This window comes from Mytilus californianus, unplaced genomic scaffold (assembly GCF_021869535.1).
Source record: "Mytilus californianus isolate M0D057914Y unplaced genomic scaffold, xbMytCali1.0.p SCAF_13, whole genome shotgun sequence".
In the NCBI taxonomy this organism is placed as follows: domain Eukaryota; kingdom Metazoa; phylum Mollusca; class Bivalvia; order Mytilida; family Mytilidae; genus Mytilus; species Mytilus californianus.
The window spans coordinates 4,262,843-4,277,840 of record NW_026262615.1 but is presented as its reverse complement, the minus strand read 5'-3'; the positions used below and the strand labels follow the sequence as shown (position 1 = coordinate 4,277,840).

The 14,998-nt window shown below is 31.7% G+C and overlaps 1 protein-coding gene across 3 annotated transcripts in view; it reads right to left on the bottom strand.

Annotated features, from left to right (window-relative positions):
* Window positions 1–4,990: 4,990 nt before the first annotated feature.
* Window positions 4,991–14,998, bottom strand: part of LOC127723033 (DENN domain-containing protein 3-like) — a 105,263-nt gene continuing 95,255 nt past the window's right edge. For all 3 annotated transcript variants that reach the window (XM_052229453.1, XM_052229454.1, XM_052229455.1), the window contains 2 exons: window positions 6,394–6,519; window positions 4,991–5,364 (listed from right to left, as the gene is read on the bottom strand). In XM_052229453.1, coding sequence (XP_052085413.1) covers window positions 5,146–5,364; window positions 6,394–6,519 — 345 coding nt within the window. In that variant the 3' untranslated portion in view covers window positions 4,991–5,145. The remainder of the gene's footprint in view (window positions 5,365–6,393; window positions 6,520–14,998) is intronic.

The window sequence follows — 14,998 nt, the reverse complement described above, 5'->3', positions numbered from 1 at the left end:
GAAAACCTATAACACTCTAACATTAGATACGATTAATAGTTCTCTAAAATTAGATATGATGTAATACAATGTATATCTATTTTCAAATTACAATCAAATATAATTAATAGTTCCAAATATTTTTTCTTTCATTTATCACAAACTAATATAGATTTGTAACTTATCTATAAAAGAGGGACGAAAGATACCAGAGGGACAGTCAAACTCATAGATCGAAAAACAAACTGACAACGCCATGGCCAAAAATAAAAAGACAAACAGACAAATAATAGTACAGATTACACAACATAGAAAACTAAAGACTAAGCAACACGAACCCCACCAAAAACTGGGGGTGATCTCAGGTGCTCCGGAAGGGTTAGCAGATCCTGCTCCACATGTGGCACCCGTCGTGTTGCTTATGTTATTACAAATCCGGTAAATAGTCCAATTCGGTAAGTCACATTCGTGAAAAGGGAAGGGTATTGTAGTTACGACATAAGGAACATATCCGATATCATCTGTGAAACGGTTATTCCATAACGGTCAACCAACTCGTGATGGCGTCCGTAAAATTTACGAAAGGATGATTTCAACTTCACCATTTGGAACTCTTGGCTTTATAGCTTCCTTGTGAGCAGCAATCCTCTATCAAGGAAATCATGATAGGAAACTCAAGCCCGGGAATATCGTATCAATTGGGAGATATATACTCTGTATGCAGGCGCTGCTGGAATGTTGCTACATAGAAATTGAAAGTTCACAATTGGGAAGCTGAAATCATCTCTTTTGTCGTAAAGTTTTTTTTTCAACCGACCCTCATTGTCAATTTCTAGATGTAAGTCAAGATATGAGGCAGACTTAACTGTATCTGTAGTATCCTTTATCTCTAGTTCGATGGGATAGATTTGTTCAACATAGTCACCAAATTTTATATTATTTAGTGAGAGAACATCATCTATATAGCAGAACGTAGAGTTAAAGGATATTGCTTACTTCTTATCTTTCTTCCTAAGAAGTTCCTGTACGAAGCATAATAAAGAAACAAGTCGGCAAGAAGAGGGGCACAATTGGTTCCCATTGGAATTCCGACAGTCCGTTGAAAAACACGTCCTCCAAACGTAACAAATATGTTGTCAATCAAGAAATCAAGCATCTTGATAATGTCAGTTTCAAAATGTCAACAACTTTTATCTACACAATGTAATGTAATGAAATATATACCTTAATAAAAATAGATTATTATCTAATTAAAGGATTTCACTTAATAAAAAATATATATATATATATACATGTAGCATTCAGAAAATTAGTTTATACAAAATAACATATAAACATGCGACAAAATTCCTCAAACAATTTACCAAAGAATGTCTTTTAAAAAATGAGTTATCTCCCTTTGTACAGATATATGGTTTAACATATTACTCTAACATTAGTTATGGAGTTTTTTTATGGACCATAACTCTGGACTAAATCATCAGACCGGAACAAAATTCGAACTTGATCTATAACTTGTCATGATAAAACTGTATACCAAATATCAAATCAATATCTTCAAGAACGAAGAAAAAAAGTGTAGAAAACTGAGTTGCCGGACTGACGGATGGACAGACGGACAGAGTGCAAACCTAATGTCCCCTTCGACTTCGTCAGTAGGGGACTAATAAAAGATTTAATTCATTCACTTTATATAAGAAAATCATTCATTTTTGTTGCTGCAACTAGTCTTATAAAACAACAGCAAATATTGAAGTTGTAGAAAAAATGGAGAATGTGTCCATGGGACACAGATGATGCCCCTGATTGCATAGAACGTTATAAAGCAACATAACTGTTAAAGTGATGCCACCCAACATTGATCTTGATCTGTGTTTTGTGGAAATAAGCATTGTGTATAAGTTTCATAAAATTTGGTTGAGGCAAACTAAAGTTAGAGGACAGAAACCAATTTCGGACAAACAAGGTAAACCTTAATGCCCCCTCCACTACTGCGGGGGCATGTTAAAAATTAAAATGAAACCATATAACAAATAATGATTTGTAGTTACTGAGAAAAATGCAACGGAAACTGAGAGAGACAGACAGACGGACATAGGGACAGACAGGGGTAAAACGATATACCCCCTCTTTCAGAGCATGGGTATAAAAATAATTTTATCTAGTTAACAGCAATAACCAATGAATATGGATACTTATATATGATACCAATTCAAAATGAATATGGAATTTTGGCCTTCCATAAATAACAGATATTTACAAATCAATATAAAATCCAAGGAAAAATGTAACAACAAGTGTAAAGTCTTATCAAAACAACAATATTAAATGCATAAATTAGTAACAAATTTGAATAAATTAGTAATAAATTTGCATAAATTAGTAACAAATTTGCATAAATTAGTAACACATTTGCATAAATTCGTAACAAATTTGCATAAATTCGTAACAAATTTAAAAAACATTTTGTTTATACATTTACATCATTTAAAATCATTAACAATCTATTTTTTCTAAACATTAACATCATTACATAGATTAACAACATATAATAAATTACATTATTTTAAGTTAAACAAGATTGAAAAGTTTACTTTAATGATATTTATATATATATAATGCAACATTTTCATAAACGAAAACAATACAGCGGGAAGAATAAAGCAACAAGTAAAAACCAACATATAAATGTACCTATTTATTTGGCATTTTTTTACCTTAGGGGTACTTAGGCTTTAGGGTTAAGGTTCAATTATGGTTAAGATCAGGTTAGAGGATGTTCTAGGTTAGGGTAAGGGTTTGTGTTAGGGTAAGGTACATAGTATGGTTTACTGTAAGATTTAGGGTTAAGGACAGTTTAGTAAAGCTCTATAATGGGTTGGGACCCTTAAAGTAAAAGAAGGCCAAATATTATGTTATATATAAAAGAAGTTAAGGAATTATGTTAACCATGTTAACTGATCTGTAATTATTGGCGGTTTACAATTATTTCAATTCTAAATTAAATATTAATCATTGGCAATAGCATTTGCTGTGTGTTCTAAAACCTCTGTAATATCATTTTTGTTAAAAGAAAAAAGGGCAAATTGTTGAATGTAATTTTGTTTTTCTTCTTTGAATATTTTTGTTTTTGTATTTGTAGAGATAAACAAAGTTTAACATATACAAACTGGTACAAACCCAAAAATATCATGCCTTTCAAGAGTACTGATAAAAACCAGTGAAATTTTGTCAATAGATCAATTACTGTAAAATCTTGCAATCTATAGAGTTATTGCTTGCATTTATTCTTGAGATTGATGAAAAATGAACACAAATGTGAGTTAAATATTTGTGATTTTAGAAAATGCTGCTAACAAATAATGCTATCAAAATATAAAATGCGTCGCAATTTTTGTGAGAACAAACCATCACAAAAATTTCTGAATTACCACTGTTTTTTAAAATAAAACTTTTTAAGGATTTACTAGAATTTTTCCCATCATTGTCTTTTTTCTAAGACAGTATGGACAAAGATGAAGAAACCATGTTACTTGTGACCTCTGGAAAGCTTCCCTGTATAGAAACCAGACAGTAGTTTATTCTATTGATGCTGGAACTGACAGGGAGGTTAGAAATGCCAAACAGAAATAATTTAATTTTTAAAACACTGTCATCAAAATTTGAAGTTTAGGGTTTTTACTGGGATTTTAACATTTTTTTAAAAATATCAAAGGCATTTTTAGGCATGGAATATGAGTGACTTATAATTGCAGTGTTTTTTTTTCATATTTTTACTCTTGTACCCTTTAAAAAAACTAAAGACTCAATGAAAGACAAAATAACTTGATATATGCTGCCAACAACATAAGCAAATTTCCAATTAAAAATAACAAAATGAAAAGGATGTAAAAATATCCTTGAAATGTAAAATGTGATAATCTAGACTGTTAATAACATAGTGGTGGGGAGTATTAACTGCTGTATACTGAAACTAAAGATTAAAACTGATTTAAGTCTATAGTGTGAAAGGTTGTAAAAAAGTTTTCCAATTCACACTTAAAAAATGCCATACCATTTCTACAAGTAAATCCATAAGAGGTAATTAACATTATATTTGACACTTATACATAGTCACAATAACTTTTTTCTACTCCATTATTATCATTATTATGATGAAAATTTTAATGACCTCAACAAACTTTTTACTGACCTGATCCATATAGGCCTAGGGCAAGTGGTTAATCAAGAAGACTGTCAAAATAGACTCATATGTTTCCGAGTATTTTCATGCATAATGAAATGTATAGCACCTTTATAAACACATATCATATATTATTCCATTGTATCTAAATATTGATTGCAAAATCAACATTTCTTTGGTTGAGGCTATTCCATGTGACATTGAACAAAACTTCATATTCCACTTCCACTATCATATTCCCCTCTGAACACATAGACACATTTGACCATAAACATGGTAAATGTACATTTTTTGACAGTTGAGTCATCATCATGTTCAAAATTATTTCAGACGTAAAACAATACAGATAAAATCATGTCATAAAACAAATCATTAACTTTGATCTATGCTATTTATCAACGTTTATGTCATGTAGAGTTATAAAAGCAACCGATAAGAAAAATTGTATATTAATTATTGTTATGTTAAAAAAGTATAGGCAGTGGAATATAACATTTATTCCCTTGGCTTGGGGTGATATGAAGATTTCATCACCATCCAAAAATCACATTGCCCTTGGGAAATATGAATTTTCTTGGGTGAACAAATTCCACTGCCTATATTGTTGAGTGCTTTCAAATAGTCCTCAGTCAAGTTGTACAGTATAATTATACCAATAAGCAGCTGAAATTGTGACCAGTACTAAACTGGTGTAATTCTGGATTTTGATGAAAAAAAATTTCATTATGACATCACACTATTGGTAGAATCTTACCAATACTATCATTGTTGTCCTATCCAAACAGAGTTTTCACATTTGAAAGACTCAAATACAAATGGAAGTAACAATTTCACTCTCAATTTGCTCCTGAGTTACAATACTTCTCCAATTTGATAGTTAAATTTCAATTTTGATATGCACCTTAAATTTAACATGTTGAAAATTGAAAATCAAGATATCTTGAGTGGAAAATATTACATTGTAAATGAAGGATGAAATATATTTATTCATCTAGTATAAATTTTCCTGAGTCTGTCTTTGTGTCTGTAGAACTCCACATTGCAATACGTCCATCACGACTTCCTGCCCCGCTTATAATGTATCTGTTTTCAGCACAACACAAAGCCCTGACTGCATCATCATGTGCCTGAAGACGTTTGACTACTTTTCTTGTTTCCGTATTGATAATATGTATGGTACCATCTTTGCTCCCGACCCAAACCTATGGGGAAATCTACATGTGTCACTTATACTCTATTTTCTAAATGTTTTGTATACTAGTAAATTCAGAAATTGTGTGCATTTATCATTGAGATTTTTGATGTATAGACAAAAATCCAATACTGTTTATTGCAATTTGAGATATCAGAATGCAAGTTTTTATTATTGCAATACTCACTCATTATTCGCAATAACAAAAACCTCGCAACAATTTCTGAATTTAAAGTAGATTTAATTCAATTTCTTCACCTGTATATAAACACATGAAATATATAACTTGTTTTGGTATTTGTGCCTTTCATTTAAGGAATAGCAGTACTAAAGCTGAAGAGTTGCCGCCATCAATTGGGCAATTTGACATTTCTAAAAGACAGTTTTACTGGGGATGCGTAGAGTAGCATTATTTGTGAGTGTCTAATCTCAATTGACTGCAGCAACTGTTCAACTACAGTACTGTTATCACTATCCTAATGTATAACACACAGAAATTGTACAAAAAAACTTGTAGAAATGTAGAAATTTAAGATAAACAAAAATTCTGTGAAACTTCATGAATGATTTTGGTGCATTAATCCTCATCACCATGATGACGGCATACAAATGATAACTGCAGGTTATTTCATTACTTGTGCAATTTTGTTTTTGATAAAATCTAATTTGAAACAGCCTTTTTGAGGTAGCTTATATTTTATTTTCGATTCTATTGTATTAATTGAACAGTAAAGAATTCAAGTAATTCAAAATGGCAGCCCAAGACATGTCAATTGTGGATTTGACAGTAAATTTAAGTCAATGAGAAAAGTTGTTACATAAAGTCAATTTCTTTCAACTATCTGGTTGAATTGGCCATCCTTCTGCTTTGATTCTAGTGCCATTGACGAATGAAGATATAAGGTGTTCTTAGCATACTAAACTAAGCACCTAGTATCTTTCATGAGGTTTTAGTTTTTGTAACTTGTTGTACAAGATCTATATGAAGTTATAAAATATACGATCTTTTTCCTTAAGTAAATTCAGCCTTGTAACAAACCTTTTGTTCCTGTTGTACTATAGAACTTATTCCTTCACATTTCTGTAATTCTATTATTTCTTTCAGTTTCCCTCGTGTGCTGTCCCATATCAAAATAATACCAGACCGTCTATAGCCAGCCCATATCTACAATCACAGAAGGGTAAGATATCACATATCAATATAATACCAGAACGTCTATAGCCAGCCCATATCTACAATCACAGAAGGATAAGATATCACATATCAATATAATACCAGACCGTCTATAGCCAGCCCATATCTACAATCACAGAAGGATAAGATATCACATATCAATATAATACCAGAATGTCTACAGCCTGCCCATATCTACAATCACAGAAGGCTGAGATATCACATATCAAAATAATACCAGAACTTCTATAGCCATCCCATATCTACAATCACAGAAGGATAAGATATCACATATCAATATAATACCAGAACTTCTATAGCCAGCCCATATCTACAATCACAGAAGGATAAGATATCACATATCAATATAATACCAGAACGTCTATAGCCAGCCCATATCTACAATCACAGAAGGGTAAGATATCACATATCAATAAAATACCAGACTGCCTATAGCCAGCCCATATCTACAATCCCAGAAGGATAAGATATCACATATCAATATAATACCAGAACTTCTATAGCCAGCCCATATCTACAATCACAGAAGGATAAGATATCACATATCAATATAATACCAGACCATCTATAGCCAGCCCATATCTACAATCACAGAGGGATAAGATATCACATATCAATATAATACCAGAACTTCTATAGCCAGGCCATATCTACAATCACAGAAGGATAAGATATCACATATCAATATAATGGTCCGAGTACACAGTTATTTCGTAGTGCATTTCTTTTAGACAATAAATGAAAATTTAAAAAATCCCACCTGCGCTTTCTCAATAATATTTTTACAGTGTGTTGTACTACTTTTGGGACAAATTATATCAAAATTATAGAAAACTTCATCGGCTCTAACTCAAAATATGGACAATTTCATGTTAAGGGGGTCTTCAAATCTTTTGACATCTTCCGAAGTGCTAATTTTTAACATTTTTCAGCTGGACCAAATCACTACTTTACTTTAAAATTCATGACCCAAATTTTTTTACAGTGTCATTTCACCCCCCTACTTACTATTTGAGTCATAAAACATGGAGAAATAAATTTGGAAGGGGTATAAAAAAAATCGACAAGTAACACACTGTCCACACTAGGGACTATATTCTTGGACAACGAAAATCAAAGGATGATAACTGTGTACCCGGACCTAATACCAGAACATCGTTAGCCATCCCATATCTACAATCACAGAAAGGTAAGATATCACATATCAATATAATACCAGACCGTCTATAGCCTGCCCATATCTACAATCACAGATGGATAAGATATCAAATATCAATATAATACCAGACCATCTATAGCCAGCCCATATCTACAATCACAGAGGGATAAGATATCACATATCAATATAATACCAGACCATCTATAGCCAGCCCATATCTATGATCACAGAAGGATAAGATATCACATATCAATATAATACCAGAACTTCTATAGCCAGCCCATATCTACAATCACAGAAGGATAAGATATCACATATCAATATAATACCAGACCGCCTATAGCCATCCCATATCTACAATCACAGAAGGATAAGATATCACATATCAATATAATACCAGACCGTCTATAGCCAGCCCATATCTACAATCACAGAGGGATAAGATATCACATATCAATATAATACCAGAACTTCTATAGCCAGCCCATATCTACAATCACAAAAGGATAAGATATCACATATCAATATAATGGTCCGAGTTCACAGTTATTTCGTAGTGCATTTCTTTTAGACAATAAATGAAAATTTAAAAAATCCCACCTGCACTTTCTCAATAATATTTTTACAGTGTGTTGTACTACTTTTGGGACAAATTATATCAAAATTATAGAAAACTTCATCGGCTCTAACTCAAAATATGGACAATTTCATGTTAAGGGGGTCTTCAAATCTTTTGACAGCTTCCGAAGCGCTAATTTTTAACATTTTTCAGCTGGACCAAATCACTACTTTACTTTAAAATTCATGACCTAAATTTTTTTACAGTGTCATTTCACCCCCCTACTTACTTTTTGAGTCATAAAACATGGAGAAATAAATTTGGAAGGGGTATAAAAAAAATCGACAAGTAACACACTGTCCACACTAGGGACTATATTCGTGGACAACGAAAATCAAAGGACGATAACTGTGTACCCGACCTAATAGGGTAGAAAAAGTTGACCAATCTTAATGAAACTTGGTATGACCAAAGCTTATTAAATTATAAAACTGCTTACAAAGTTTCATGGCAATAGGATTTATATTATAGACAATATGACTAATTCTATATTCAACTTTGCGTATTAAATTTAGACGTTAAAATTGAAAATTTTCAACTATCAACATTTGGGGCTTAAAAAATTTAAATATTGCAAAAAAATACTTTTGAAATGCCTTAATATATAATATATTATGTATTAAAAGCAATAGAGTACTCATTTGATTTATCAGACTAATCATAATTATTAAAAAGTCAAATTTATATGAGCCTGTGGCTAAAAATGGAGGTTTTTCAATGAAGGGGGGCCTTACATGAAGATGTAATATTTTCCAGCAATTTTAAATTTGTAAAGCTTTTTGGTTATAAATAATCCTTACATATGTATTCAATGTACTTTAAATGGAAAGAAAACTTACAAATAACATATCACATTAGTTTAAAAGGGTCTTAGGCCAAGTAAGACTGAAAATAATTTAGGGTCAATTTAGGCCGTATCACATATTTACATTTAAAAATGCATATTGAAGCTATAGGAAATAAAATTTTGTGTCTTTTCTATCATTTCTATACTCAGGTGACATGATACAATAAATCTGAGCACAAAAAGACTCTTGCATTCAACTTTTTTTGCAGACAGTATGGTCTGTTACAAAGATTTTTCACTTTTTAGTGAAAAACATGCATGCAATTTTAGTCTCAACAGGCTTATATTTGAACCACTTGCTATCCTACAGAAGAAAAGAAAGATATTTTGTGACATAAAACAGGTACAAAAGACATTGTTAAGTGCTTTTTATACAAATTTAGTTAGGTCTTTATAATGGACTTCAACTTTTATGTTCCAAGCTCCTCACATTTAACTTGATCCAAACAGGGCGTTAGACGAGGATCATATATACAACACATTTTGCACATATTGTCCGAGATAACCTTCTTTTCTGTAGATTCAGAGTTCACAAATGAGTAATACAACTGGATTGAAGCATAGAAACACAAATATTGACACATAAAAACCTGTCAGATAGAAAGTCAGAATGCCACTTATGCATCAAAATTGAAAAAGCTATGAAATGCTTATTTTGACCATAAAATGCCAAAATTGGTCATTTTTGCAGAAATTCTATCAAATAAAAGTTTAAATCCTTTAGTTTTATGCTATTTGATAAATTGACACCATCAAATCATTCAGGGAAGTTGCCAAAGTACAGATTCTATATTTCCTGATTTCACCTCTTAGGTCCGAGTACACAGTTATTTCGTAGTGCATTTCTTTTAGACAATAAATGAATTTTAAAAAATTCCACCTGCGCTTTCTCAATGATATTTTTACAGTGTGCTGTACTACTTTTGGGACAAATTATATCACAATTATAGAAAACTTCATCGGCTCTAACTCAAAATATGGACAATTTCATGTTAAGGGGGTCTTCAAATCTTTTGACAGCTTCCGAAGTGCTAATTTTTAACATTTTTCAGCTGGACCAAATCACTACTTTACTTTAAAATTCATGACCCAAATTTTTTTACAGTGTCATTTCACCCCCCTACTTACTATTTGAGTCATAAAACATGGAGAAATAAATTTGGAAGGGGTATAAAAAAAATCAACAAGTAACACACTGTCCACACTAGGGACTATATTCGTGGACAACGAAAATCAAAAGACGATAACTGTGTAGCGGACCTAATACCAGAACGTCTTTAGCCATCCCATATCTACAATCACAGAAAGGTAAGATATCACATATCAATATAATACCAGACCGTCTATAGCCTGCCCATATCTACAATCACAGAGGGATAAGATATCACATATCAATATAATACCAGACCATCTATAGCCAGCCCATATCTACAATCACAGAGGGATTAGATATCACATATCAATATAATACCAGACCATCTATAGCCAGCCCATATCTATGATCACAGAAGGATAAGATATCACATATCAATATAATACCAGAACTTCTATAGCCAGCCCATATCTACAATCACAGAAGGATAAGATATCACATATCAATATAATACCAGACCGCCTATAGCCATCCCATATCTACAATCACAGAAGGATAAGATATCACATATCAATATAATACCAGACTGTCTATAGCCAGCCCATATCTACAATCACAGAGGAATAAGATATCACATATCAATATAATACCAGACCGTCTTTAGCCATCCCATATCTACAAACACAGAAAGGTAAGATATCACATATCAATATAATACCAGACTGTCTATAGTCTGCCCATATCTACAATCACAGAGGGATAAGATATCACATATCACACTACAAACCAGTAAAAGTCTGAAATGGCCTATATCTGTACTCGACTGTACTGATTTTTACTCGACCAGTCTGAATTGGTCTGAATTTTACTTGACATTACTTGACCCCAGTCTTAACCATACTCGACTGTACTGATTTGTTCTTGACCCTTATCTTTGCCATTGAAAATAGTCTGAACTATTACTCGACCAGTCTGAAACAGTCTTAACCCATTCTTGACCTGTACTCGACCTATTTTTTCAGTCTAAACCATACTCGACCAAAGGTCTGATCAATACTCGACCAGTCTGAACCATACTTGACCAAATAACCTCTACTTTTTTAATTTTAACTGTTAAAATAAATTTCTTTTTAACTGACATGACAACAGCCACAATAAAATAAAGATATATATAAAAACAGATTTTTACATCCTTACATGATTCTCAGATTTATCAAAAAGAGATAGTTAAATCAATTATCTTATATAATAATTTAATTATATTAATTTTAAAGTTTTAGAGTTTTGTTAAAAAAAAGATTTTCTTTTACCAAAAAACCACACCTAACTGAGGTTAATAAAACCTTATTAAGGTGCTTCTTGTTTGGCATGTGTTTTTTTTTTTAAATTAATTTTCCTAAATTCCTAAATAAAAACTACATAGGTTTTATGGTTACATACAATAGTCATATAATTATCTTTTAAATGAGGTAACAACAGCCAACAAAATCACTGAAATTGTTTAACCTTATATTAGAAATATATCTATTCTTATTATAATTTGGGATATATTATATATAATATATATCAAATTGGGATGAAAAATTAAAGAAATGAATAAAATTGTTCTTTTGATTAGTGGTAAAGTATAAAGTAATACCTCCTGCTTGGGGCAAACTCATTAAAAAGATCACACCTGGTCAGAGAGTAATAAATTCTTAATAACATTCATTCAAAATTGCAACATCCTGTAAAACTTAAATTGCAAGGCCTTTTGAATTCACTAGATAAGTAATACACGAGTTTAAGAAAAATAGGGCTTTCTTTTTACCTGTAAAACACACATGTACTGAGGTAATTAAACCTTATTAAAGTGCTTCTTGTATGGCATGTCTTTAATTTTGACAAAAGTTATTTAAATTTAATTGAAATAAATTTTTACTGCAACTTTGGAACACATTTCTTTTTTTAAAAGGTTATCAAGGATTGCTATGGAAGTTCTATTATCATGATTATATTAAATTCTTGGTTTTACAAAACAAAGGTGTCATTTTTTAAATTTATTAAGTTGATTTATATACTATTTTATATATATTTTGATAAAAAAAAAAATGTTCACTGCATTATTAACTAAACTCAACTGACACCATAAATCTATACTAGACTTAAATTAATGGTGAAAATTGTCCAGTAACCATTAAATATATCTGAAACATTCAAAACAATTTGAATAACATTGAAAATATTAGTCACAATAAAGTTTTGAGACTTTTTGATCAGCTTGTTTTTTTTTAATTTTAAAGGGGAAATATATATGTAAGTGTTGAAGTTATATTATGTTTATTGTGAAATTTTGGTTTCAATGCCATATTATTTACACTTTTAATTTCAAATTGTTTAATTTCTATCCAGGGGATATAGCTGTTATTAAAAACAGTTCCTAAATTGATAAAATACAATAGATAGATACAAAAAATAGGTCTAGGTTGGTTAAGAATTGGTCGAGTATGGTTCAGACTAGGTCGAGTATGGTTCAGACTAGGTCGAGTATGGTTCAGACTAGGTCGAGTATGGTTCAGACTAGGTCGAGCATGGTTCAGATGCGTATAAAATGGTTAAGTATAGTTCAGATTGCAGTCGAGTCTTATTAAGTAAATTTCAGACCAATTCAGACTGGTCGAGTAAAAATCAGTACAGTCGAGTACAGATATAGGCCATTTCAGACTTTTACTGGTTTGTAGTGTCAATATAATACCAGAACATCTATAGCCAGCCCATATCTACAATCACAGAAGGATAAGATATCACATATCAATATAATACCAGACCGTCTATAGCCAGCCCATATCTACAATCACAGAAAGGTAAGATATCACATATCAATAGAATACCAGAACGTCTATAGCCAGCCCATATCTACAATCACAGAAGGATAAGATATCACATATCAATATAATACCAGAACTTCTATAGCCTGCCCATATCTACAATCACAGAAGGGTAAGATATCACATATCAATATAATACCAGACCATCTATAGCCAGCTCATATCTACAATCACAGAAAGATAAGATATCACATATCAATATAATACCAGAACGTCTACATATAAATGTAATACCAGACAGTCTATAGCCAGCCCATATCTACAATCACAGAAGGGTAAGATATCACATATCAATATAATACCAGAACGTCTATAGCCAGCCCATATCTACAATCACAGAAGGAAAACATATCACATATCAATATAATACCAGAACGTCTACATATAAATGTAATACCAGACAGTCTATAGCCAGCCCATATCTACAAACACAGAAAGGTAAGATATCACATATCAATATAATACCAGACTGTCTATAGTCTGCCCATATCTACAATCACAGAGGGATAAGATATCACATATCAATATAATACCAGAACATCTATAGCCAGCCCATATCTACAATCACAGAAGGATAAGATACCACATATCAATATAATACCAGACCGTCTATAGCCAGCCCATATCTACAATCACAGAAAGGTAAGATATCACATATCAATATAATACCAGAACGTCTATAGCCAGCCCATATCTACAATCACAGAAGGATAAGATATCACATATCAATATAATACCAGAACTTCTATAGCCTGCCCATATCTACAATCACAGAAGGGTAAGATATCACATATCAATATAATACCAGACCATCTATAGCCAGCTCATATCTACAATCACAGAAAGATAAGATATCACATATCAATATAATACAAAACGTCTACATATAAATGTAATACCAGACAGTCTATAGCCAGCCCATATCTACAATCACAGAAGGGTAAGATATCACATATCAATATAATACCAGAACGTCTATAGCCAGCCCATATCTACAATCACAGAAGGAAAACATATCACATATCAATATAATACCAGACAGTCTATAGCCAGCCCATATCTACAATCACAGAAGGATAAGATATCACATATCAATATAATACCAGACCATCTATAGCCAGCCCATATCTACAATCACAGAGGGATAAGATATCACATATCAATATAATACCAGACCATCTATAGCCAGCCCATATCTACAATCACAGAAGGATAAGAAATCACATATCAATATAATACCAGAACTTCTATAGCCAGCCCATATCTACAATCACAGAAGGATGAGAAATCATTCCTTTAGTTTAATTTGTACTAAAACATTAAACAAGAATTTGTCCATAGAATATGGATGCCCCACTAGCACTATCATTTTCTACGTTCAGTGGACCATGAAATTGGGGTCAAAACTGTAATTTGGCATTAAAATTAAAAACATCATATCATGGGGAACATTTGTACTCAGTTTCAAGTTGATTGGACTTCAACTTCAACAAAAACTACCTTGATCAAAAACTTTAACCTGAAGCAGGACAGACTGACAGACGAACAAACAGATACACAGACCGAAAAACATAATGCCCTCTACTATTGTAGGTGGGGCATAAAAACAATGTTTTAGTACATGGAGGTAAATCTAACCTTACAACAAAAACTAACCGTCATATAAGTTCAGTTTGCACAGTGTTTCCCTGTATACAATATCATACTATATTTGCTATAAAGAGATGTTTAACAAAGAATTTTTAAGGTCATCTTAAGTTTGTGTCCAGTAATAAAATATCAAAAACCTTAAAAATTAAGAGTTAATATTGTTTTTACAGAATACTGAGCTAAACAATAATAAAAGTCACATTAATATTAGGTT